The sequence below is a fragment of the Equus asinus genome, chromosome 28 (genome assembly GCF_041296235.1).
Source record: "Equus asinus isolate D_3611 breed Donkey chromosome 28, EquAss-T2T_v2, whole genome shotgun sequence".
NCBI classification, from domain to species: Eukaryota; Metazoa; Chordata; class Mammalia; order Perissodactyla; family Equidae; genus Equus; species Equus asinus.
In genome coordinates, this window is record NC_091817.1 from 49,227,738 (window position 1) to 49,253,790 (window position 26,053).

At 47.3% G+C, this 26,053-nt stretch overlaps 1 protein-coding gene across 2 annotated transcripts in view; it reads right to left on the reverse strand.

Annotated features, from left to right (window-relative positions):
• Positions 1–24,896, reverse strand: part of KLHDC4 (kelch domain containing 4) — a 54,052-nt gene extending 29,156 nt beyond the window's left edge. The window contains exons 1-5 of one of the 2 annotated variants that reach the window (XM_070500292.1): positions 24,710–24,896; positions 20,985–21,076; positions 17,776–17,854; positions 17,062–17,160; positions 6,437–6,573 (exon numbers count right to left, since the gene is read on the reverse strand). In XM_070500292.1, the coding sequence (XP_070356393.1) occupies positions 6,437–6,573; positions 17,062–17,160; positions 17,776–17,854; positions 20,985–21,076; positions 24,710–24,808 (506 nt within the window). In that variant the 5' untranslated portion in view covers positions 24,809–24,896. The remainder of the gene's footprint in view (positions 1–6,436; positions 6,574–17,061; positions 17,161–17,775; positions 17,855–20,984; positions 21,077–24,709) is intronic. The other variant, XM_070500293.1, reaches the window with a different exon arrangement.
• Between the last annotated feature and the right edge of the window lie 1,157 nt (positions 24,897–26,053).

The following is a 26,053-nucleotide window of genomic DNA, read 5'->3' on the forward strand; positions in this document are numbered from 1 at the left end:
CACTCCGTCATGCTTTCCTCATCAGACCCTCACTGATATGCCCATCTTTGTCAAAGGAAAGAGCTTCGCAAACCCCAGATGCTAGCTGTTATGGACCGAATGTTTCTGTGTCCCCCCCAACCCCCAAGTTCCTATGTTAAAGCCCTAACACCCAGTGTGATGGGGTTTGGAGGTGGGGCCTTTGGGTGGAGATTAGGGTTAGATGTGGTCACGGGAGTGGGACCCCCATGATGGGATCAGTGCCCTGATACAAGGAGCAAGAGAGAAATCTCTCCATGAGCAAGGAAAGGCCATGTGAGGACACAGTGAGAGGTGTCTGTCTAAAGCCAGGAAGCGAGCCCTCACCAGACACCGAATCTGCTGGCACCTGGATCTCGTCCTTCCCACCTCTAGAACTATGAGAAATACTTGTCTGTTGTTTAAGTCCCTGGTCTACGGTATTCTGTTACAGCAGCCCGCGCTGACCACGGCACTAGCCTTTCTAGTGTTTTGCTATTTCAAGGTAGCTTTTGCTGATAATCACAGACAGACCTTCAGCTGTCAGCCAGTTCTTCGTTGAACGGGAGGGGAAAGGTGATTCTTCCAGTCCTTTCCTCTTCCCAGCCCTTCTGCGCGTCTTGCCCTGTCAAACACGATAAAGGCTTCTGGACTGTAAGTGACAGAGGCAGGCAAACGCTGAGTCCTGCCTTTGCTGTCTAACTGCCCTCGCACTCACACAGGTGCACACACATTTACAACAAACACACCGCACCTTCCTTCCTACCCCCTAGAGGACATGCGGTTGGGAAAGGGGAGAAAGATTGTATATTTTATAAAAATGAAAACACCGTCATATACAGAATAGATGTTCCAAATCAGGCCTTTTTTTTTTACAGGCACCTCCCACTGAAGATAGAGACTGAAGGAATCTCAAAATATCTGTAAAAGCTGGTCGTTCAGGTCCAGTGTAAAATGAGGCTTTTGTATCCACACTAAGCATCCAGTGCACAGCCCCACCGTTACACACGGGAACTGCAGGCCCTGGTGGCCCAGGGCGCCCGGGCGCGGCCTGATGGTGAGTCTGCATCACTATCCTCAGACTCGGGAAGAACCGTTCTCACCCAGCTGCTCTGGGGCAGACCCTGCCTTTCCTATTGTCGCTTCCCCAAAAGGCAGTTTCTTCAGACCCGCACGTGCAGGGATGGGCTGGATGCACTTGCTATATCAGAAACCTAACCCGAGTCACAACATCAGCATTAAAACCACAAATATACAGTCGTGCGCCACATAACATTTTGGTCAACGACAGACCACATTTATGACAGTGGTCCCATAAGATCAGTACGATTAGCCTAGGTGGGTAGCAGGCTCTATCATGTAGGTTTGTGTGAGAACATCTATGATGAACAAACATCTATGATGTTTGCACAATGACGAAATCACCCAACGACACGTTTCTCAGAATGTATCCCTGCCGTTAAGCAATGCACGACCGTAAATCAGAAGTTACCAGCTCTCAGGAGGGAATCCATCCTGCCCTCTCACAAGAACAATCTGTTTAAAAGCCAAGAAAGGGACTAAATACTCCAGATGCTAACGTAACTTGGCCTCTGCCGGCCTTTACCAATATGTGACCTCTCCCACTCCCAGTCTCCCAGTGTGAAACTACCCCCACGGGAGCGAACAGCATTTACTAAAAAATGCCTGCAGAGTGCCAGGCCAAAGCCTGGGAACTAAATGAACACAGCTCATAGTGAACTCTTCCTGTATTTTTCAAGTAATACGAACCCACATCATGTGGATTCTACCAGGCTGAGCATTCTAGCTGTCTCCTCACCTTTTCTTTTAGATCAGTAAGAAAAAAATCAGAGGATAAACTGCCAGCAGTCATCCTCTTTCAAAAGCAACCATTACGTCAGTGTATTAAGAACAACCCAGTCCAATCACGAGCAGCAGCAGCTCTACGTCAAAACCCCACACGCTGCAACCAGTCCAGGGAGGCAGCACAGCCTTCAACAACAAGCCCACCTGCACTTTCCCACAGTCACACTGGCCGCGCCGATCAAGCCCGCACAGCCCTGCCGAACAACAGTCGGGGCGACGTTTTCATTTTACAATAATTAGTAAATTACAAAAGCAATACCTACACTATTTTAATTGTTAAGGATCTACGAGGCATTTTACGTGAACTTTCCTACTTCTAAAGGGCAGCAGACATTTTCACATCAGTGAACAGTGCTCAAAATAAGCAAGAGGCCCACCAGTAACCGAGGCCTCAAGCCGTAGTCCAGGGCCGCCTGAGTCAGGGTGCCCGAGGGGTGTCGTGGGGTTAATGTAAGATGCAGATTCCTGAGCCCCATTTTAAACCTGCTCTGGATCAGACTTGATGTTTGGGGTGAGGAGGCTAGGAATGCACATTTTAAAAGCTCCCAGGTGCTACGTGGTGCCTGAGAGCCAGAGAACCACTAACAGAGGCATTCTCTCAGCTCTAAGCCATCTCCACAGGCCGACACGTCTCCGAACCACTACACCACCACCTCTTGCTGCGAAACATTGACCACTCTTTTAGGCACCTCTTCCAACGGCAGCTAAGGCCAGAACAGCTGCTACTCCACAGGGCAGCTGCCTGCAATCTATCTCTGCTACACTGTGGAGTGAGGGTGGACGCTGAGTAGGAACAATGCTCAAACGAGGACACTGTGCACTGGGAATACAGAGTGCAGGGAAACAGGCCCCTCTCCCCAGGCGTGGGAGCGCCAAGGGGCGCCCTCGGGAGAACAGTCAGACACGAGGTGAAAGGCTTGAGGGACATGCATGCCCTTTGACTTTGCAATTCTACTTCCAGGCTGTTGGAAACACTACTGAAGGATAAAAATAAACCTAACTAAACAGAGGTAAGTACAATGTTCCTGACAGGGAAGACTGAGGATTAGAAAGATGTCAGTTCTTCTAAGTGCAATCTGTAAATGAAAGTGATCCAATCAAAATCCCACTGGAATGTTTGAAAACAGAACTTCAAAAACTGATTCCGAAGCTCATATGAAAAAAACGAGTGCATGACAAAGAAGTGTTTTAAGTAAATGAGAAAAACCTCTGAACTATCAAAATATACCAGGAAGTGGTAGTGATTAGAATGCAGTGATGCTAGAACAGGTGCCAAGAAAAGATCGAGTCAGAAGAACCCTGGAAACAACCCAGACCTTTCCGTGTTTGCATGTGTGCACACAAGTGAGCAAACACCAGGTTCTCTGGCCCACTTCGCAAGCTTTTTTCTCAGGCATGTTTTTCTGCATCTTGTTTTTTTGTATATTTTTTTGTACAAAATGAGAGGAAGTATTTTTTTAGGGTATAGTCCTAAAAATGGATTTGGGGCCAAAGGGTACATGCATTTAAAATGATGACAGAGTGATGGATGCTGCCAACATTCTGACCACAGGAGCCCCCGCCTTCTTCGCCAGCACTGCACAGCACTCCCTTTCCAGGGTCTGCCGTTAGCGGCTTGCCTTCTTCCGCCCCCTGTTAAGCTCTCCTCAAGCCGCTTCCTACTCACTGCCTTACAGAAGGCCTCTGCTTGAGCGCAGTGCCTCCTCCCCATCTGTCACTATTCTCCACCTTCCTGGGGCGCCACTTCCCATACAGGACCGTTACTATCTCCTACGGTCAGATCTGCCGGTCTCTTGTCTTCTGCTGCAGTGACTTGCTTAGGAAACCTCCCCCGACATAAGCTTGTTTCCTGTACACAATGGGTTGAAGACAGCTGTCATGGCAAGAGAAGGGGCTACACCAGAAGTACACGTTCCTTGACGGTATCAAAGACAACATCTAGAGGAGGTCGGTGGATGGGGGAGGGGGAGGAAGGGCCACGGCCTCGGGGTGGGGGTCAAGGCACCAAGTACTTTAGGAAGGCTAGAGCTCGGCGCCCAGCCTCCCACGATTCAGCGTGGGAGACAAAAAGGACAGGGAAGTGGACATCTGTCATCACACAATATCCCATGCACACCACTTATGACTCTCTGCATCCCACCAGGAGCCTTAAAAACTGAGCGAGACTCAAACATAAGGCATCTCACAGCCATAAACATGTGAAGCAGCAGTAGCTGAACTGCTAGCAGCAGAAACACAGGAAGTCAGCTGCTCGTTTAAAACCTCCTGGCACACAAAGCAAGAGGCAGAGCCGGGAACGTCCGGAGTTCCTGACTTGCAGATCTGCACTCAACAGACCACACCTTTCTAGTCAGAGGGACACTCCCACACGGCCCTCAGGGACCATGGGTGCCGCTGAAATGCACCCATTGAACCCTGGCCACTGAAGGGACCCCTCAGCAACGCTCTGCTGGCCTCTCTGCTCATCTCACCCACAAAGAACCAGAGATCATCATCCAGAGGAAAGGCTCGAAAAACAGTGATTTAGGCAAATAAATAAAGCACACAATCCTTTTCCTGTGCCACAACTCTATCTAGACTAAAATAGAGGGATTAAGACGGCAACTGAATTTTATCTTCGCAGTTTCATATTAGTTTTTAATACATTCCACAATACACCTTTAAAAAAATTCTCACATTTTAATGACAATAAGGAAGTATTCAAGTAATGAGAGATCCGTTTCTCAGAGACAATTTCTGATGTAGGACGGATGCCTCAAATGCCACGTAAGCCTAACGGAGCCAATGGCACTGGGACGCAGCTCGAGTCGTGTACTGAGGTGAGGGTGGCCATCTCTGGCTGGTCGGGGGACAGCGGCCACAAGTGGGCTCTTCAAAGGACGCTTCCCAAGTGACCTCACATCAATAGTGCCTCCCTGCTTCCTGGGAACAAACACCCACAAGACAAGTTACAGAACTGGAAAAGACTGAAGGCCACGAGAAAATGTACATGTTACAAAAGAGCTCAGAATGCCACTGCGGAAACACCCCACAGAAATGCTATCATCAAGACAGGCCCTGCCGAGGACCTCTTAGACTGGACACCTCCTCTCATGGAGAGCCTTATTGTCCCTCGCCCATCCATTATGGACACAAGCTACCAAAGCTAAAGAAAATGCTATGGAAATATCAACAATCTGCCAAAAATGAACAAACAAGCAAATAAGTAACAAGTGGGTTTTGAAAAGAATAACTGAAGCGCAGCAAGAAAGACAACAAAGGTTACATGCTCTGGGCCCAAATATATAAATACTTTTTAAATTAAGGGGAAAATGACTAAGTTTCAACATATACATAACAAAATCAATCTCAATAAAATTATTTCTTGACTGCTGTGCCTATAAGATAATGAAGCTTTGCCAAAGCAAGCAGGACAAAGTGCACTGACGCAGTCGGGAATGGGGAGCGCACACAAGGCTCTTGCTAGTTCTGACGCATTGAGATTGCCAACAAGTCCTGCTCTGGCAGTGAGCCGAGTTGGAGGCATCTACTGACACTGTCCACCTGCACAACAGACTCTCGGCACTGTGCGCTAAGGCCCGACGCAGATCAGAGCAGGCCTCAACAGCCCCACATCAGCGGTCTCCGCAAAGGTTCCTTGTCAAACAACTGAGCACGTCCCCCGGGGCGTGACACTCCCGCCCGGTGGAAGTCCTAGGACCCGGAAATAGTTTAGCACCACTCCTGAATTCCGCAGGCCAGCTGCGGCTCCGCTGAGGCCGGGAACTCCGCGGGCTGTGTTCCCTCACAGGTGAGAGACAGCACCCTGCAATCACGGCATGCGGAGCCCAGCAATCGGGCATCCTACCCCAGAACAAAGCCACAAACTCCACTTTCAGTCAGTCACTCTACCAGGATTCTTCTCATAAATAATTTAAACGTGGATGAACTGTCTGTGTCTCTACACAGAGAGGTGGGCGTGCAGCTCTGGCCACCGAGACACCCGTGGTCAATGTGTAGCGGTAAATGCAACAACCACATATCAATGCCAGTGACAGGTGCAGAAGCCAAGCACCCACAATGGCCGATGGCAGTTTGCTGCAGAGCACTGTAAAGGCTTTCCCCTCTTTCCTCTCACCAGCTCCACTATTTTACGTCAACCAGACCTAGAAAGAGCACTCCCTTTGAGTAAATACCACAGCTCCATCTCCAGCAAGCCGAAACACAGCGCTGCCTCTAAGGCGATAAACAGATGGCCCAGGAGGAGAACTGCAGTAAAATATGATACACGGAGACGCTGACGAGGGGACGAACGAGAAAACAAGCCCGGGGGCGGCCCTGCTCCCTCGATCCCGGCAACACCTTCAACCAGCCAGGCGGAAAGCAGCCGTCACCAGGCCCGGCTTCTCTGCAAAGGTGCAGGGCAAACGCGAGCTCTCCCCCGCAGACCAGCAGGCCTGGCCTCGTGCGGCTCTGCGGCCCATGCTCGGCGCAGCCCCAGGTTTTACGAGATCCGCTCGCGTCTCTGTGGACTCAGAAGGCTGGCACGGGACAGGAGCTGGCCCAGAGACCGGTCCCGTCACCCAGGCCTTACCTGACTTGCTCCCAGGTCCTGGTGGCCAAATGCAGGACCCAAAGATCCTTGTAGTGGTAGAACTGCTCCCCGTCGGGAGAAGCAAACTCCCCTCCGAAGATCCACACCTGCCCGCCGCCTTGAGGCACCACCACCGCCTGTTGAGAGAGGCAACAGGTCAGCACACCACACAGCTCTTGGCCAGCGCCGCGAGTGCAGACCAGCATCGGCACCGTCCAGGACAGCACTGCACACGGCAGTCTCAGCCAGCACCCACACTCAGCCATCATCTTCTCCTGCCTTTGAGGGGGAACTTCCCAAAAAATCCCTCATCCAGCAAATCCTCCAAAGTCAAAAATCTAATAAACTTTCATGCATTCCTAGGTTGCAAAATTAACATCCGCTCATATTTAGACAACCCCATATCGCATTAAAATGGACACAATTGGGGCCGGCCCCATGACTGAATGGTTAAGTTCGTGTGCTCTGCTTCGGTGGCCCTGGGTTCAACTGTTCAGAGCCTGGGCGCAGACCTACACACTGCTCATCAAGTCACGCTGTGGCAGCATCCCACAGAGAAGAACCAGAACAACTTACAACAATGTACTGGGGCTTGGGGGAGGAGAAAAAAGAAAAGAGGAAGATTTGCAACAGATGTTAGCTCAGGGCCAATCTTCCTCACCAAAAAGCATACCTTAAACAAAAAAGACACAATTATGTCAAAAGTTCACAGTAGCTGTAACACAAACTGACAGAGTATTTTCTTTCTATTAAATATCCATAATAAAGCTGTTTACCTGCCCTCATTGACCCCTCTTCTAGTTATTAAGCACTCTACACCTAAAACCACACTAACAAATATCCGTGTAACATGGAATCCTTACATAATGTTATTAATGTTTATTTTTAAAAGATTTAAGCATAACAGTAAAAACAATGAAAGCAGTGAAAACAATGCTCCTTGGGCCACCCGCCGCAGGAAGCTCTCCTACCCTGAGCAGCCATCATCAGCACAGGAGAAGAGAGAGCAGCACATAAGCCATTCCAACCAGGCACCGTGCAACGCCAGCTTTCAAGACCCACAGGACACATTTCAAAGTCTTACTGGGCTTAGCAGAATACCAAAACACTCAGGACAAACGGTCCACAGGCACATCGCACGAACCAATGTGCGGATCTGAGGGGAGGTGACCGAGGACGGGAACTCCAAGGCTCACATCCCATGAGCAGAATCACACTTCACATTCTCAAGGTTACCCACTAACTCAACGAAAACGAAGCAAGAACACCCAACATCCCACACTCAGAAATGCAATGATGAAAACACACAACTTTGCCCAAGTCATTTTGGTGTTCCTCCAGTGACCACGGGGCACGTTCTCCATCACCACGGGGTGAGGGCGATCTTCTGGACTCTAGACTGGGGATCGCCATGCCAAATCAAAGTGTGTGACTAAAAAGGACTTTCCAGAAAAAGAAAAACATCATGTAAGGGAATGTATCTCAGACTGCCAAAATAAGAGCAAATGCTACTTCACACAAGAAAACTCCTGTCAATGCAAACACAAGAAACACAGGGGCCAGCCCCGCGGCAGAGTGATTGGGTTTGTGTGCTTGGTTCTGGCAGCCCAGGGTGTCACAGGTTCAGATCCTGGGCGCAGACCTAGCACTGCTCATCAAGCCATGCTGAGGCGGCGTCCCACATGGCAGAGCCAGAAGGACCCACAACTAGAATACACAGCTATGCGTTGGGGAGCTTTGGGGAGAAGAAGAAGGAAAAGAAAAAAAAAAAAAAAAGATTGGCAAGAGATGTTAGCTCAGGTACCAATCTTGAAAAAAAAAAAAAAATCCACAGATTTGGAGAACTTTAAGGGCAATCTCTAGACTATCTGGTCCAGGGCTTTGGAGCTTTGGGATGGATTGTTGAAGAAGTGGAACTCTGCCTCCAAACAAAAGCCCAGGTGACGATAAAGGGTAACACAGATAAAGTGGAAGCCCTCCCCTGGAACGCCAGAAGCTCACTTCCTCCTAGCTCCACAGACACGCGGCTCCAAGCCCTGACCTCATTTGGAAGTCTGCCCCGTCCAGTCTCCTTCTCAGGGCCTGCCCTCTCTGCGGTTCTGCTGAAGGCCCAGGACTCAAGAGGCCACATCAGAAGCACCCATGAGTGCCTGGACCCACCAGAGCCACAGAACCCACCGGCTGACCAGGAACCAAGAGATACCTCCGCTGAGAACTTGTTCAGCGATGCACCATCTGGTTCACTGTTTCAAAGACAGTCACAATGTGGCTGCTTTTACGGTTAGCTGACGCTCACCAATAAACTGCATGTGTGAGGCGACAGACTTCATGGAAACGACTTCTCCTGCAAGCACTCTGCAAACGTGGGGTGTGCCACTCACTCAGTCAACACCTGGCACACAGCAGGTGCTGGGTCACCCCGCCCTGGGAGTCACCAGCCGCAAGGTCCAAGCAGTGAAGTGGACCACACAGGCATGCCCTTCATGCCAAGGGGGTGCAAACAGGAAATAAGCAAGGGGCCTTCTTGCCAGGAGAGTGGAAGCAGTGGCCACAGCAGCAGGGGTGGTATAGCTGGGCAGTGGACTGGGTCGGGTGCCGCTGGAGCCAGGACGCTCCTGAGCCTTCCGTGTGAGCGCCCACCTGCCCTCACAGACCTCCAGAGAAGGGCACCCACTGGGCAGGTCAGAGAGTGGTTCCCAGGAGGCTCCATCCCCAGGCACCCTCCGAGCACCCCAGAGCTTCCGCTGCAGTGCACGTCCTGGGCCCTGCCTGGCACTTAAGAACGCTGCAGAACCGTGGCTCTGTCACCAATGCTGCTCCCGCCCTTGACTAACTAGAGGTCCCTGGTAGCCTTACGGGGGACACAGCCTCCTCCACTCCCATTTTCAGTCAGTCTTGTGTGCATCAGCTCAGCACAGATGACTGACCTCTAAAGAGACAAGCCAGTTTCCTATCACTCTAAAACCCCCGTAGTGCTACAGGAAAGAAACTCCTCATCTCAAGTCTTTGAAGCAGACGTGCTGATGAGCTCAGGCCCAAAGCTATCACATTTGCTGAGTTTCAATGAAGTTAGGTGGTACACTCACGTTACACAATACAATGGAGTTTTACAACACTATATTATAGAATATACAAATATAAATAGAATATATATTTAGTGTTGCAGGATACTACTACAAATAATGCACCAGCTGGGAAGAACAGTCTAGAAAGAATGTGTGTAAATATGTATACACACACACACACACATATATATGTATGTTTTCTAACTAATATGAAATACAGATGTGTAGAAATACAAATTATATGTCAGAGAAAAGATGCAGAAAACATAAATTAGCAGTTCTCCAAGAATGGACATACACTTACATTCCTTTTATTCTTTTCATTTTTTTCGCGACAAATATTTATTAGTTATATAATCAGTTCTCAAAGCCATTCTTAAAAAAATGAAGTCAAACTCCAGGCAAGAAAAAAGAGTTATAAAAAAGCCAGAGCTCATCTTCCACATCCCATTCCCCATCCCTGTTACATCATCAGGCCATGACATCAGAACTCTAGGGACCACACGAAGGTGGATCAATGGTCAGTGGTCGGAGGGCTCTGTATCAACCTCCTCCTCAAAGATAGTGAGCACCAAGAAAAAACTAACATACTCCTCAAGAGAAGATTAAAACCATAAAGGGAGAGGCATAAAACTTCCACTCCTGACCAGGATGGAGCACCCGCAACTGGCACCACACCAGCTCTCGCACAGTAAACAAGGAGCCAACTGGACAAAATCCACGGAACAACTAGAATCAGACAGAGGAAGTGCAGCACCGTGGTCCCAAGGGACGGTCACCGAGCGAGGCAAGCCCTCTGACTCTGGAGGCAGTGTGCACCCTGGTGTGGGAAAGGAGCCCAACAGAGCAGGTGGTCTTGCTAAGCTGAGGACACAAAGGTCAGCATTCAGGGATGCCAAGGCAGCTGGAATTTGCAGGGCAGAGTACTGGAGAGAGAGCACCCTGGAAATCCACATGGGGTCCCTGGAGCCTTTGAACACTAAGCTGCGCATCTACAGGGCAAGAGCATGGGAAGCTGGGCAAAGAACCTCCACCACTGTGGGGCTGACAGCTTGAAAACAACCTGGGCTTACCCGGGGCTCAGAGATAGGCGAGTTCCAACCAGAGTGAAAGGTGTCGTTGAACACCCACACCACTTAGTAGAGATCCAGAAAGCCCACACCCTGGGGCTAAGCCATTCCTAGAGAAAGCCTCGAAAGTATCACAATGATGTGCAAGCGACTAAACGACCTGCCAGGACACAACTCACCACCCACTGACACATGAAGACAAAATCCAGACAGGCACAGTCACAAACTCCAGCAGCTCACCACACAGTTCTAGTGGGAAAATGTGAGCCATAACAAGGAGAAAGGTCAGTCAACAGAAAGAGACTCAGAAATGACAGAGGTGAGGATTAGCAGATAAGAATTTCAAAACCGTTATTAAATAATGCCTAAAGATTTAAAGGAAAACATGAATATAATAAATAGACATGGAAATGATAATCATGAACCAAACAACTTCTAGAACTGAAAAATACTGTATGTAAAATGAAAAATCCAGAAGTTCACAGCACATTCACTGACCTTGAAAGGTAATAAAGACTATCCAAAATGAAGCCAAAAGAGAAAAAAGACTGGGGAAAAAACAAAGGACAGAGACTCACTGTCCTGCTGGATAATATTAAACAGTCTAATGTGCACATAATAGGACTCCCAGAAAATCACAAAGGTTCATCAAAATCAAACCGCTGAAAAACCAATGAAAAGGAGACAATCTTTTAAGTAGCCTTAGAGGGGAAAAAAGACACGCTGGACACAGGAGATTAAGATGAGAATGGCCAATAACCTCACACTAGAACAACGTAAGCCAGAAAACAGAACATCTTTCAACCGCTAAAAGAAAAGAGCTGTCAATCTAGAATTGCATATCTAGCAAAAATATCCTGTAAAATGAAAGTAAAATGAAGACATTTTCACTTAGAGAAAAAGCTGGAAGAAAAGGACAGAAGAAAATGTGGGTGTTCTAGTGTAAGGTTCTCACTGTTTATGAGATGCAGCATAATATCACCTGAAGACAGACTGTCTTAAGTTAAAGGTGGACCCTGCAAACCCTAGAGCAACCAATGCAACAAAACATAAGCCAACAGGGAAGCTAAAAAGGGGACATTAAAATATAATCAACCCAGGGGGCCAGCCCCGTGCCATAGTAGTTAAGTTCCACATGGTCCACTTCAGTGGCCTGGGTTCAAGGGTTTGGATCCCAAGCACGGACCTACACCACTTGTCAGCCATGCTGTGGTGGCAAGCCGCATACAAAATAGAGGAAGACTGGCACAGATGTTAGCTCACGGCTAATCTTCCTCAAAGCAAAAAAAAAAACAAAACAAAAAGAGGAAGATTGGCAATGGATGTTAGCACAGAGCGAATCTTCCTTAGCTAGCTAGCTAGCTACATACATACATAAATACATATATACATACATAAATAATACAATCAACCCAAAAGAAGGCAGGGAAAAAGAGAGAGGAATACAGAATGGATGGGATAAACAGAAAAAAAATAGCAATATCAAAAATATTACTGATAGCCATGTCAATAAGCACATTAAATGTTAACAGACAAATACACCAATTAAAAAGCAAAGACTGCTGGACTGGATTAAAAAACAAGACCCAACTATAGTGCTGTTTACAAGAAATGCACTTGAAGTGTAAAGACACAAATGGGTTAAGAGCAAAAGGATGGAAAAAGATGTATCGTGTAAACATTAATCCTAAGGAATCTGGGGTGGCTGTGCTAATAGTAGACAAAGTAAACTTCAGAAGATTATCAGGGATAAGCCAGTAAGGATATGGAAGATGTGAACACTATCAACCAACTTGACCTAATGAGGACACTACACCCAACAACTGGAGATTGCACATTCTTTTCAAATACACACAGAACATGTGCCAAGACAGATCATATGTTTGGCCATAGTTTAAGTTTCAAAAAATTTAAAAGGACTGAAATCATACAAAGTGTTCTTTGACTGTAACAGAATTAGAAATGAATAACAAAAAGATAACTGAGAAATCCCCAAATATTTGTAAATTAAACAACACACATCTAAATACTGTAACCCATGGGTCGAAGAAGACATCTGCAACCAAATTAGATCATTTCAATCTGAATGATGATAAAACATCAAAATTTGTGGGATGCAGCTAAAGCAGTGTCTAGAGGGAAATGTATAGCTCTAAATACTTACATTAAAAAAGAAGATTTAAACAAACGATCTACTTTTTCACCTCAAAAAGCCAGAAAGGGCAAATTAAACCCAAAGCGGAAGAAAGGAAACTTAATAAGGAGTAAAAATTACTGAAAAAGAAAAATATATAAACAATAGAGAAAAAAATCAATTAACCCAAAGTTAAGAAAATAGGGAAAACTACACAGAAATACTTGAACTAAACACAACTTCCGTTTGGGATCTAGTGCTGAGATTTTTAAGTCACCTTTTTCTACCCACTTTCAAGAATGATTTCAAAATTGCTACATGAGAGGTACCAGCCAAAATATCTCCCTAACAACTTCAAACAAGAACCAGCTTTTGAAGATTAAAATGCAGAAGGCACCTTAATCACCTACTATAACCCTGGTCATCTGATACAATGAGGAAATTCAAGCCAAAGAAATCAAGAAAATGATGGGTCACTAGTGTCCTGGTGGGCAGCACTGGCAGACTAAAACCCAGGGTCCATACTTCCAGTTCACACCAGTACAAACAATACCCCAGAAGGAGCCCCTAAAATGTTACAGGCAAAGACAAATCATGATAAAACACATCTGTACTTCCTGCTAAACTATTGTTTTAAAGTTCTTACGGAAATAAATAATAAAGTGTCTCTTTACTTGCCATTCCTAAAGACGAAGAAAGCGGATTTTAGGGAAAAATAAATTCATTTTGTTTTCTCCTCTTCCGCAAAAAAAGCATGTGTTACATATCTGCTTAGCACTTTGTTTTCTAGAGTGACTGATGATAAACTAAAACATCTTTACTAGTATTTTCTATGGAAAACTAGTTTGCATGCACGTGTCAAAATAGACAGCAAAGAGAAGTCTTGTAAAAATAGGTAGTTCACTCACCTTCAACAAGGGATGTTTAAAAATTGTAGTTATTTCAAATAATCAGCCCTGTTCAAATATTTTTAACCAACTATTTAGCGGTAAAACCAATTATACAGCTCCATATCAAAGCAACAAAACAAGAAAAAAGAAAAACTTCTTGGGTAAGAAAACAATAACGTATGAAATACCCAACCTGGGAACTAGCAATAGGATCTTATATCAAACTCAAAGGTTTTAATCTAATCCAAGTTAAATGTTATTTCCAAATTATTTCTATTTCATAACTGTTAAGTGAATGGAATGGAATACAGTCTGGTGAGAGCGAATCTAGTTCAGATCACTGATCAGTGCCTAAATTCTCTAAGAAATTATTTTTATCAAGGTCACTGTCAGTAAAAACTCATAATAAATATGCAATACTCTAAAACATCCTGCAGTGTAAGAAAAAAATTATTTGCTAAAAGATACTTAAAACTCAAATCATAACACAAAAACAATAGGTTTCAGGCCAATAAGGATGTCTTAAAGAGGTGACTTTACGATAAGTCGAGGCACTTTAACAAAATTACTTCCCACAACATCCTAAGATAAGGGTTCCTCTTATAGAGGAGATAGTCAAGGTCTAAGCTGGACTACATGCTGCTCTTCAGAAGAAACCAGGCTGGACTCTGGAGGGAATGGCATCACGGGACTGGCATGGGCTGGAGCCAGGCTTTCCCCCACTCACTGCTCGCTGGCCTCTGCATGGTCAAACCTACCGAGAGTTCATGCCCCCAGGCTCTCTCATGGGTGATTAATTTATGTGTTTGGGAAATAAAGCAACAAAAATAAAACAGCTTTAAATATATATATTCATGAACATATACTCACAGTGGTTTTGAAGCAACTATTTAAACCAACTGACAACCAACATTCTCCAGATCCAAGGAAGGGGCAGCACCAGCCAGCAACCAAGTGAAGGAAGATGGGCAGCACCGCTCCAGTGCCAGGTGAGGCCATCCTCGCCAACAACCACCTTCCTACTCGCCCCATGAGGCTGAACACTTCCCGGGTGTTTGGGTTTGTTTATTGTTGTCTTAATTGGAATAAAATTGTCTGGAAGACCTCAAGTTCACAATTTTCCCTCCAAATGCCAAAAAAAAGCCCAATGGAGTCCAGGATCACATATAGACTCCATGAATGGATTCTGACATCAGCCATGTGTTTCAGCTTCGTGAGAGACGAGTCATAAAAAGGAGGGATACCATCAAGAGCAAAGAAAACACAAAATACGGGATGTCACCAGGAATGGCAAGTTTGTCTTTTCTGTTGCCGTATCCCAGCACTGGAACACATCCTCATGTGTAAAAGATACTCGGTGTTTTCAGAGTGAACGAACGCAGGACTTCTGTAGGCCGGCTCAGATGGAACGCAATGAAGCTTACTGAGTTGGAGGCTAACACTTGCAGCTCAAACGGACGCCGTCAGCAGAACTTCGTTTCTCTCAGGAATAAACCTTTTGTCTATAGTAACTCTTCCCCTCAAGTACCTACTGCTCGTTAACGCACGAAGGCCAACAGGAACACAGCCGACATTTTTTCTGTTTCATGAGAACGCATTTCATTGTCACTGAGTGTGAGTTAGTTGTCACTCTGGGAGAAACGAACCATCAAGTGATACGAGCACGTGAACTCAAGATGTTCACCTCCTCCTCCCCCACCCTCAACCGTCAACAGTCTCGCTCCTTGCCAACCGTCCCCAACAGCCCAGGAAGAAGAGTACGAACACTCCCTTCTTCTCTCCCAGAAAACGGTGCGCAGAGAAGAGCAAGCAGCTGAAGCCGGCACGGGTCATTCGGTCCCACATTCAGCAGACATTATGACCCTTTACTGTCTCTCCCTGGGCTGCATTCATTTTAGAAAAGGCCATCTAAACTCTCAAATTACACTAAAAGAACTTCACACCCCCCCAATCCAGGATCTAGAAGAAAAGAAAGAATGCAAGGTGTACGTATAAGCTTTCTCTTTCTACTCCTTTTGCCTCCTAATTGATTAAAGACAAGGAACACAGCTTCTAACACCATATTCATAAAGTAGCCTATGACGAGGAAACTCTTACGTCTCAGAAGTTAATGTAGTAGAATTTGAACTGTAATGACCTTTAGGTAAAGACTTTATAACCAAGTTACTATTTCCCATCACTCGGATTCATTGGGAAATTGATGAGTAAACAGTAAGCTGAGCTTAATACAAGGAGATCATTAAGCTGCAGATAATAAAGTCCTCCTAAGGCACGCTTATGAATCAGAGCCCACTGAGCACCCTGCCAAAACAACCGAATTTAAAAATCTCAAAGACTTTTACGACACTAATTCTTCAAGGACACAGTTACTAACTGTGATGAAAATGGATAAGAAGTTAAATACAACAGCAGCATTCTGACAAGGCATTCGGGAGGGCTGAGGACTTGCAGTGCTCACCATGGGACAGGACAGGGCTCGGTCCTCAGCTTGGAGGCCTGGGGCAGATTATTCATTCTCCAGAACGAGAGTGAGCCCTGGTGAACGGACTCAAACTTCTCAAAATCCATTTGTTTATCAGAATCCAAGCTTGCTAAGATCTGATTTTTAAACGAGAAAGCAAGTGCATTCCTCTCGTCCAGAGGACGAAGCAGCCCTAATGCCTGCAAGCCTTCATGTGCACAAGACGTTCACACAGGGCAGACAGGCAGGGCCTCCTCTCAGACCCAATTTCAGATCAGGAAGCTACTCCTGAGCACAGAATCAGAAAAGGGAGAACCACACACTGGAGGGATGTTTTAATGACACCAAGGTCAGCTGACACCGTGATCTTTCTCCACACTCAAGAGGCATCACTCATTCAAACTGGTTTTTGAGCCCGACACTGCTCCAAGTACTGGGTTATAATAATGAATGAGGAAGACCAAGTGCCTGTTCTCCGGGAGCTGACACAACCTGACACCAGGACCCCTCCCTGACAGGCTCACAGCTCACAGAGCTCTCCCAGGTGAGAGACAAGCCAACAACATGCAGAGTTAGTGTGGCTCCTGCATTATCCCCAGTGACGACTCATCTCGTCCTACAATAATTATTTTCCAACACCATTGACACATATCCTTGAACGCTGTCTTATCAACTTCATCTCTCTAGTCACCAGATCGGCCTCTCTCACCCAAATGGAGAAGGAGCACCTTGCTGACTGGACATGCCAGGCACCACACTAGGTGTTTTTACCTGGATTATTCATGTGCTCTTCACACTACCTGGAAGAGGTGGTCCTCTCCCAGCCGTATGGGTGAAGACACTGAAGTGCAAAGAAGCTTGGTAACAAGTCCAAGTTAGAAAACAGCAGAGTGAGGACGATGTGCAAGGCCTGGTCTCTCTGTAGGAGGCAGCCCGTCACTCAGCAACTCTGAAAGTCTCTAACAGAATCCTCTGAGCAAAGCCCCAACACAGCAAGACACACACCTGGTGAGCACAGCGCCTTGGAGGTGCACTGGGGATTTCCACTCTGGTCCAGCTGTCCTTCCTGATGTTGTAGATATAGAGTTCATTATACAAGAGAGTCTGCAGGAGAGAGGAGGAGCTTTAGTGTCACAAGTGATGCTTCCACACAAGCGACAGTGAGGGGGAGGAAGGGCCTCCATTACTAGCTTACCCTGGGAAACGTGTTTCCTACACTAACGTAAATGGTATCAATGCAGAGCACCGTGCAGCTGGCCCCCTGGACCCTTTGGGATGATGACACAAAGAAAAAGAGCGTCTCTCCACCAGACAGAGAAGGTGAACTCCTGTTTTTGTACCTATTTCATTTACAACGCTGAAATACAGGTTTTTCTGGCCTGTTCAAAAATAAAAATGAGCTCTAAATTTATCAGCACTTTCCCCATTCAAAACAACTGTGGAAATCCATCATGAAGAAGAACAGCATGAACAATGAACCTGAATGAGCAGTGTGCTGGGCAACCTCAAGCAGGTGCTAAGAGGTGTGACCGTAAAGGTCACTAAAGGATCCTGGTGGCTTATCAAGGACAACATTGTATGCCAGTCCTGACAGCTCAGAGGGTGGGACACACAGGAGGAGAGTTAAAGGAGAAATGCATATTTGGTTATCACTGCTTTAATTTTACTCTAAATGAGACCCATGGAAATTTGGGGGAAAAGAAAAAATAAATACTTTACTTTTTGGCCATTGAAATATTCACCTCCGAAAAGGATTAATTCATCTTTCTCAGGATGAGCGGAGAGCGAGGCATTTAACCTGCAAGAGTCAAAAGCAGGAGATCAATACAAAAGGAAGCACCTGACGGCCAGTGTGCCCGCCACTGCACTCCTTCCCATTGGAGCGCCTCACCACCGGGAGAGCGTTTCTAAACTCCCGCCAAAGAGGAACCTGGGGCTGAGAACGGAGGCTAAGGCACCACCCTTCAAAGCAGCCTCATGGCCCCGATACGAACACCCAGGCTTCCTCTCCCAGGAGGGTCCAGGACCCAGGCTACTCACACAGCCACCTGCTGAAAATCATCAGGCAGTGAGAAGTCTCAGTGCTCCTTCCTATGTGCCCAATTTTCCAGAAATGTCCTATTTTAAGGGTCCATCCACTTAAATCACAATCAAAACTCATCTACAAAGTCCAGTATTTAAGCATTTCAAAATACATCCCAGATACCTTCCATCCAGAAATGCAAATGATTTCTACTTATTTCACACGTGAAGACAAAAGAATAGCTAGAAGGAAATTCTAACTACGTCCTGACTACTTCAGTAGGATGTAGGGAAAGGTGGTGACTGCGAGGGCAACAGCTGGAAAGCCCACTTCTTTCCAACTCCCCTAGAGTGGCGTCCTCCAAGATGCATCCCATAACGCTCATTCCAAAGGGAAAAGGTTTCACGGTCAAGTAAGTTTGGGAAATCTGAAAACTCTATTTTTCTCTTGGGGATTTACTGTACAGAAACATTTTATAGGCTGAGAAATTTTGCAGTAAAGAAATCAGGGTTAAAATAGTACAGCTGCTGTGGAAAAACAGTCTGGTGGTTCCTCAAAAAGTTAAACACAGAATTACCACATGGCCCAGCAATTCCACTCCTAGGTATACAGCCAAGAAAACTGCAAACAGGGACTCAGATACCTGCAAACTAACGTTCATCACAGCACTATTCTCAACAGCCCAAAGGCGGAAACAGCCCAGGTGTCCATCAGAGGATGAACGGACAAACAAAATGTGCTTTATCCATACAACGAATATTGTTCAATCTTAAAAAGGAATGAAGTTTCGGATTGACGCTACAACGCGGACAAATGCTTCAAGGACATTATGCTAAGTGAAAGAGGCCAGTCATAAAAGGACAGGTGTTCTCTGACTCCACTTACATGAAACATCTAGAATACGAAAGTCAGAAGGACAGAAAGTAGAGGGGAGGTCACCAGGGGCTGGGGGAGGGCAATGGGAAGTGACTGCCTAATGGGCACCGAGTTCCTACCTGGGCTTAAGAAAATTTTCGGAAATAGATGGTGGTAACGGTTGCACAGCATTGTAAATTTAAGTAATCCCACTGAATTTTCCAGTTAAAAATGGCTAAAATGGCAAATTCTATATGTATTTTACCACAATTCAAAGAAAGGAAACTAGTGTTTACCGAAGTTTTTTGACCTTGAATCTTGTTTTCACTTAACACTCATTAATTTTCTGTGGAAAAGTAATGAACACGACCTGAGAAACAACAATCCAGTTTCAGCCCAGAGTACCCAAGGGTCACTTCCATCCAGACCCCGTCCGCCACCTCTCCTGGGTCACAGATACACAGGCCCCGTGAAGCACCAACGCGGCTGAGCGTCTCCTCACCTTCCCCGTTAAATTACACCCGAGCAACACTCGGAGCTGCACACACTTACCAATCTGGGCAACTTCACGGTCTCCTCCTCATCATGTGATGGAGAGGTAGGAGGTGAGACGTTACTACGGTCACCGACCAAAAGGTCTCAATCCTTTTATATCTGGACTCCACAAACTGCTCCCTTCTGTCAGAAAGCACTCCCAGTTGACCCAGGGAACTGCCAACACTTCAAATTATATCATGGCATTAAACCTGGCTTTTTGGGCAACATTACTTTAGGAAAAGTTCTGCAATATCACACCCTAAGAAATCAATCCACGTCCAAAGTGGCTTCCCTCAAGAGGGCTGTGCGTGTGGAGCCTAAGGATGTGAAGGATGGACTCGCTCCAACAATTCAAACAAAAATGCACAGCTACAACGTGTGGAACTTGGTCCTAGTGACAATATGCCAAATAAAGGGGAAAATAAAACCAGATTCCTAGGGGGATTTATTAAATGAAGAACAGGAGAGACTGCCGACTTTGGGAGCTGCCGGAAAGCTGCTGTGTCAGCTCATTGGGCTCAGGGGCCAATCACGTTGCTCCCTTCCTTTGAACAGGCGGTGACAGTGACCGAATCCCGTGACCCAGGTCGCCGGGACTCAGGAGCAGAGCCATCACCCGCACCTCACTGAAGCAAGGCGGCACTATAAGAGCCCCCTCCTGAAGCGCTGGACCCCATGCCTCCTTCAGGCTGATGACAGCGCCAGTAAGAAGGGAAACAAAGCAAATCATCTCTCAACTAAACAACACAGTCCCAGACGCCTGTGCAGTTAATGTTTCCCCTTCTCTGAAGGCCGTGTGTCTCGTCAGTAGGGTCATCCAGCCTTTCCTAGGTGTCCTGCCTCGATTCAGCAGCAAATATAAAAATTACAAAGCCCCAAATCAAATTATAAAAAAACTGGAAATTCAGAAGCCAAGAGAAGAGATGAAGCAGAGGAATAAGAAGTCAGATAGAAACCAAAGCCTGCTCATTTCAGCCCATTCCACAAGTGCTTGAAATCCTACAAGACTTTGGACTTCTTCACATAATTTACAAATTCCTTTAAAATGGCTTATACACAAATTATGTTTAATAATCACACTTTTCACATGAGAATGTAAAAGCATTATGAACGAACACAGCAAAGAGTTATCATGCCTTTAAGTTTTCCACCTGTGATAGGCACTCTTAAAATAACCTTAGGAACCAAAGAAAACCTCCTTGGGACAACACTTGAGTTCACAAATTGTCACCAGTTGAAGAACTTTCAAACCTGGCACAATGTCCCTGATGAGCAGCTGCGCTGAGACCTCATTTCCATGTTTCTGCATGATAATAAAGCTGAATAACCTCGCCCCCCTTCTTCAGAAAAGGAAAAAAAAAGTTTCGTGGGAGCTGATCCGGAATGGGTTTTAATGATGAAAATCTCCCCAGTGCCTGGTTATTTATGAAAACGTGGTGCCGATTTAAAGCAGTTTTCCAGTTTATACAAGGAAACCAACAGAAGCTCTCACGAAGAGTCTGTGCTCGCTTACCTTGGAGAAGGTGGAGGGCAGGGCGTTTCCACGACCTGAGTCTTTTTGGCATCTAGCGTCTGGAAGTGCGCTATGAGAGCTTCGAGGTCTTCCTAAGGGCAGACAAGCAGTCACAGGTGAGACACGTCCCTAAACCCTATTACGTCGTGGAAAGCCTGGGTCAGCTTTTCCACTGTCCACCTGACCTGACCGGGGTCCAGTCACATCAGTGAGTTCGAACACGCTGACACAGAATCACATTTCAAAGACACAGAATCTGACCCATGAAAAACACTCAAGCTTGACCTTACGGGCAGTTTTCTTGGAAGTACAGATGCATGCACACTGCATGAATCGGCTCATTCCAAACCCTCACACTGCCCCCAAACCGTCTTCCACTTAGACAAGCCCAGCCTGACTTCGGGCCAGCACCTTTGACCACCTCCCAAAAACCCAGGCCTAGGCCACCCCACCAGCCTGCTGTGCTGTCGGCATGGCAATGTCTGATATTTCTCTTGCTCATTTATTTGTTTACTTTCTGTTTCCTCCTCCCTCCCACGAAAATAATAAAATATAAGCTCCAAGCAAGACTTGGCAGTCTGCTTAGAAGAGCACCTGCTCGGTGGGGGCTTGGCAATTATCAACTCAGCCAATCTGTGTAAGGAGGTTTCTATTGTTACAACTGCAGAAACAGATTTAGAAGTGAAGGTGCCCACTGATCTGCCTGGCTGGGCAGCAGTGAAACCTGGTCTTCCTACCCCCAGTTCAGTGCCAGTTTCCCTTCATTTGCTAGTGACCCTTCCTCCACCCCCAGGGACGGATGACCTGCCTGTCACGGGGAAAGGCTCCTCTCCTGATTCTCTTCTTGAATGCTCACTGCCCTCACCTGCTCAGGCTGACATGGGATCTGCGCCGCCTGCCTTCCCCCTGCCCCTGCCTCTCTCACATGCACACAGCCCTTGAGGGTTCCTGGTTCCACATTCTGCACTGAAGCTAGGTTAGATGTCCTTCCTGCACCTCCAGACCATTCCTCCTCCCTCTGCAGCCTCATGCCCCACCCTACCTCCTCACTCTCCCAGCTGCACTGGCTTCTCAGTTCCTTTAGCCAGAATGCCACATCCCCTCAGACTGAAGAGCCACTCACAGCTCTCCCCCTGCCCCCACCTCGTGTATACCCCTTCACCTCCCCGGACGCAGCCACTGTCTGGAACTGGGTGCTCATTACTCTCAAGCATTTCTTTATACTCTTACTACATGTTACACATCTCTAATATATATAGTTTTACATTTTTCAATTCCACGTAAATGGTCTCATACTGCATATGCTCTTGCAACTTGCTTTTCTGTTTAGCACTGCCGAATGAACAATTTGATGCTCTGCCTCCATTTGCTTGCACTGTGGCAGAGCTACCACCCCACACAGCTTCTCTATCCCTCCTGCTGACAAACATCTGGGTCAATTCCAATTTTTTGTTTTTACAAGCAAAACTACTATGCCCATTCTTGTACCTGTCTTTGTGTAGCTGGGGGCAGTTTTTCCAAGGAAAACCTTTAGGCGTGTAACTGCTGGGCTGTAGTTTCCACTTTTCTAGCGACAAATTAGGGTCCAAAGTGGCTCTACCAATTTTCACCCTCACAGCAGTTCACAGAAGCGTCCGAGATCCTGCCACTTCTGTATGGTAGGTGCCTAACAGCTGTCCTATTGACCACCACATCCCTAAGGCAAAGCACGCCGCATTAGGGACTCAGGACAAATTACTGAGCGACTGAAACGTCACAGAAAGACCTGCATGGAGAAGGGACTGTTGGAGTCGCAATTAGTTCAGAGCTCCGGATCCTCTATCATTCACCTGAGAAATTATCTTCCTTAAGGCAGAAGGGAAGATGCGGATGAGGTGGGTGAAAGAAGTGGCCGGAACTGGGAACGGCAGGTCTGAAGGGAGAGCTGTTTCATCAGCCCCGGTGCAAGCTGGCACTAACGCCCACCAGGCTAAGCTGGCCCGTCAAGCATTCAACCCTGGTCACAGGAGGACGGGGGCTGCCAGGGTGTCTAGGGTGGGAGCAGGCTTGGTTGCTCCATTCACTAGGAACATGGGCTCTGTCACTGGGCACCCTGTTTCAACTCCCACCTCTTCCACTTCTTGCCAATTAATCCAGAAGCCTCTCCACATGCCTTGCACGTTGAACAAATTCTCACCAGACCATAATTAGGTCTGTGAGCCAGGTGAGCTTCACTCCTACTCCTCTGAAGGAGCACGTCTCACACAGCTGGGCGTCATGATTACTGAGCTGGGGGGCTGGGACAGAGCGGGGTCTGGTGGCACAGGTGGCCTAGTCAGTGAAAGCCTCTCCAAGGTGACAATAAGCTGAAAGATGAAAAGGAGCCAGTCACAAGAAGAATGTGGCTGGGGGAGAGGTAAGGACCCCAAGTAGAAAGAACCTGGCATGTCTGAGACACTAACATAACACTAGACACTAACGTAAAGCTGGTGTGGCTGGAGTGAGCCCGAGGAGACAGAGATGGAGAGGCAGGCAGAGGCCAGGATGAAGAACAGGACTTCACCTGAAATTTACGTAATGTTATAAACCAATATTACCTCGACAAAAAAAAAGAACAGGAGCTTCAACACAGACAGTGCAGAAGGGGGAGGAATCCGTGCAACAGCCAAGCAAAGGTGTCAACCACGTACACACATCTGAGACATGAGTTCTGTGGGAGGCAGAATTGCAAGTTGTCCCCAAAACCACCCCCTTAGTCCCCCAGACGTGAAATGATGGGATAGGACTCTCGGGATCAGGCTATGTTCCATGACACAGCCGGCTTTAAGAGAGGGAGATTATCTTCTGCTGACCTAATCAGACGACCAGTGATCTTAAAGGTTTGTTCTGAGGATTAATGGAGATAACATGGAAAGTCCCAGGACCCAGACCTGATAGGCTCTCCCCACAGGGAAGCTACCATTATGGTCACCCAGGTACTAGGCACTGCAGGGAGATACAAAGATGAGTGAAAATCACAATGAACAGTTAGTTACGGAGTGCTTACCAAGTGCCAAGCACTGTTCTAAAGATGCCACACAGATTAACTGGCTTCCTGTGCCACAACCCTAACCACAAACGTGCAGTCACTACCCCTACTTCACACATGAGAAACCGGGGCACAGAGAGATCATGCTCCTCCGAGGTCTGCAAGCTAGGTGTGGCAGAGGCGAGATTCAATCTACACCCAGTGGCTGCAAAGCCCACGCACTTAAGTGGTCAAGAAGCTGAGAACATTAGAGCCCAGAGACAGTGGGAGGAAAAGCCCAACCCCATTATTTGACAGATGAGGAAATGGAGACATTTATATTTAGGAAGAAAAAGGCAAAGGAAGGTGGTCAAGAGCTCTGGATTGGGGAGGTCTGGTCTAATTCCAGCTCCACGCGGCTTCACAGCGCTGTGACCCTGCCCTGTGGAACCTGTTAGCTTCTGGTTTCCTGCCAGATGTAGACGCCAAAGCTACCCAACTCACCTAGTGTGAGGATTAGAGCCCAGCCAGCACAGAGCCTGGCACACTCATTAACCATCATAAATCGCCCCAGGCTAGGGAGCACGCGAGCAACAGTCAACAGAAAGCAGACCGCTCAACTCTAAGTCCGACCGACCCATTTGCGGACCCTGCAGAGAGAGAGGGACCGGGGACTAAGGCCACAGCGCCGAGAGGAGCGGCGCAGCGCGCACGGGGCCTGTCCGCCGAGCCCGCTCACCTCCTCCTTCCGCGAGCGCTTGGACACCTTCTTCTCCATCTTGGCGGCCGTCTTCTCCGCCCCGCGGCCCTTCTTCTCCTTCTTGCCCTTCTTGCCCATCGCGACGGCTCCAAAGGGAGTCTCCTGGCAAGGCGGAGAGACGGGAGCGGGCCACGGGAAGTGCGTCCTCGTGGGGGCGCGCGGAGATAGCGTCACTTCCGGCCCAACCCGCGCATGCTCCCGGGCAGCAGGCCTCGGTTCCCGGATTCTCTCTTGCGGGGTCTGTGCAAGAGGGCTTGGGGTCCTCTGGCTCTGAGTGGCTTCCGCTTGAACGTAGCCGGGCTGTGACCCCTGTCCTCTCGGCCCTTCCTCAGCCGTCCCAAGGGACGCGGCACCTGTGGTTTTCCGAGCGACCTGGGCAGGAAGGCCGGCTGCAGTGTTTGCTGTATTTAGGCAATTACTTAGCCCTATGTGGACTGACCCCTGGCTTTTTTCCTTGGACCCTTTTGCAAATTAAATGATTGCTGTGGCTTCATCCCCCAGAAAGGTATTCATACACATCAAGGATTTGCAAACCGCCAGTGAAGACAATCCTTCTCCCACACAAAATGCGCCAGATGCTGTGTTAGGTACTGAGGATATTGTGCTGAACGTTGACAAATAAAAATGGCAAGCAATAGGATATATTGGAGTATATGAGGAAGCCATTTGGTATAAATCTAATTCGGCCTGACCTTGTCTTTCCAAAAGGGCCTGACCGTGGCTGTTGAGCATGCATTGTATATCTGCTTTAGATATTCCCCATGGCAAGAACAAAGGCCCTTGAGATAAAGGGGCAACTTCCCTCCCCCTCCCAACGTTGGCATCTCCTTAAGGATTAAACATCTTTCCTTAGGCTAGAAACTGATTGCTGCCCTCACCTGTGACCGCCCAGCTCGAGACAATAGACTTGCCTCCTGCTTCGCCCTCTGAGACAGCAGACCCACTACCTGCTGTGTCCATCAAGCGCTGTGCCGACAGGGCAATCTTGTGACTATTGTGGGAGGGACATTTCAATCATGTGTGAAACGTCCTGTTTGGGGGTATATAACCACTCTGTATACCTCACTTCTTTGGTGCCCTTTCTTCCTTTGGGAAGAAAGGCCCCGGGCCATGGTCCTCAGATTTCAGCTGAGAATAAACTCTCCCAAATTTTCATTTATAGATTGGTTATGGATTATTTTCGTCGACAACATGAAAAACGGTCCTGCCATTCCACTTTCTAGTGACTGTCCTCGGATGTCCTCTGTTAGAGGACTTATTTCTTCATCAGCAGAACAGGGCTAATGACGCCCTTTCCAAGGGTAATCGGCTTCCTAAGCCTGA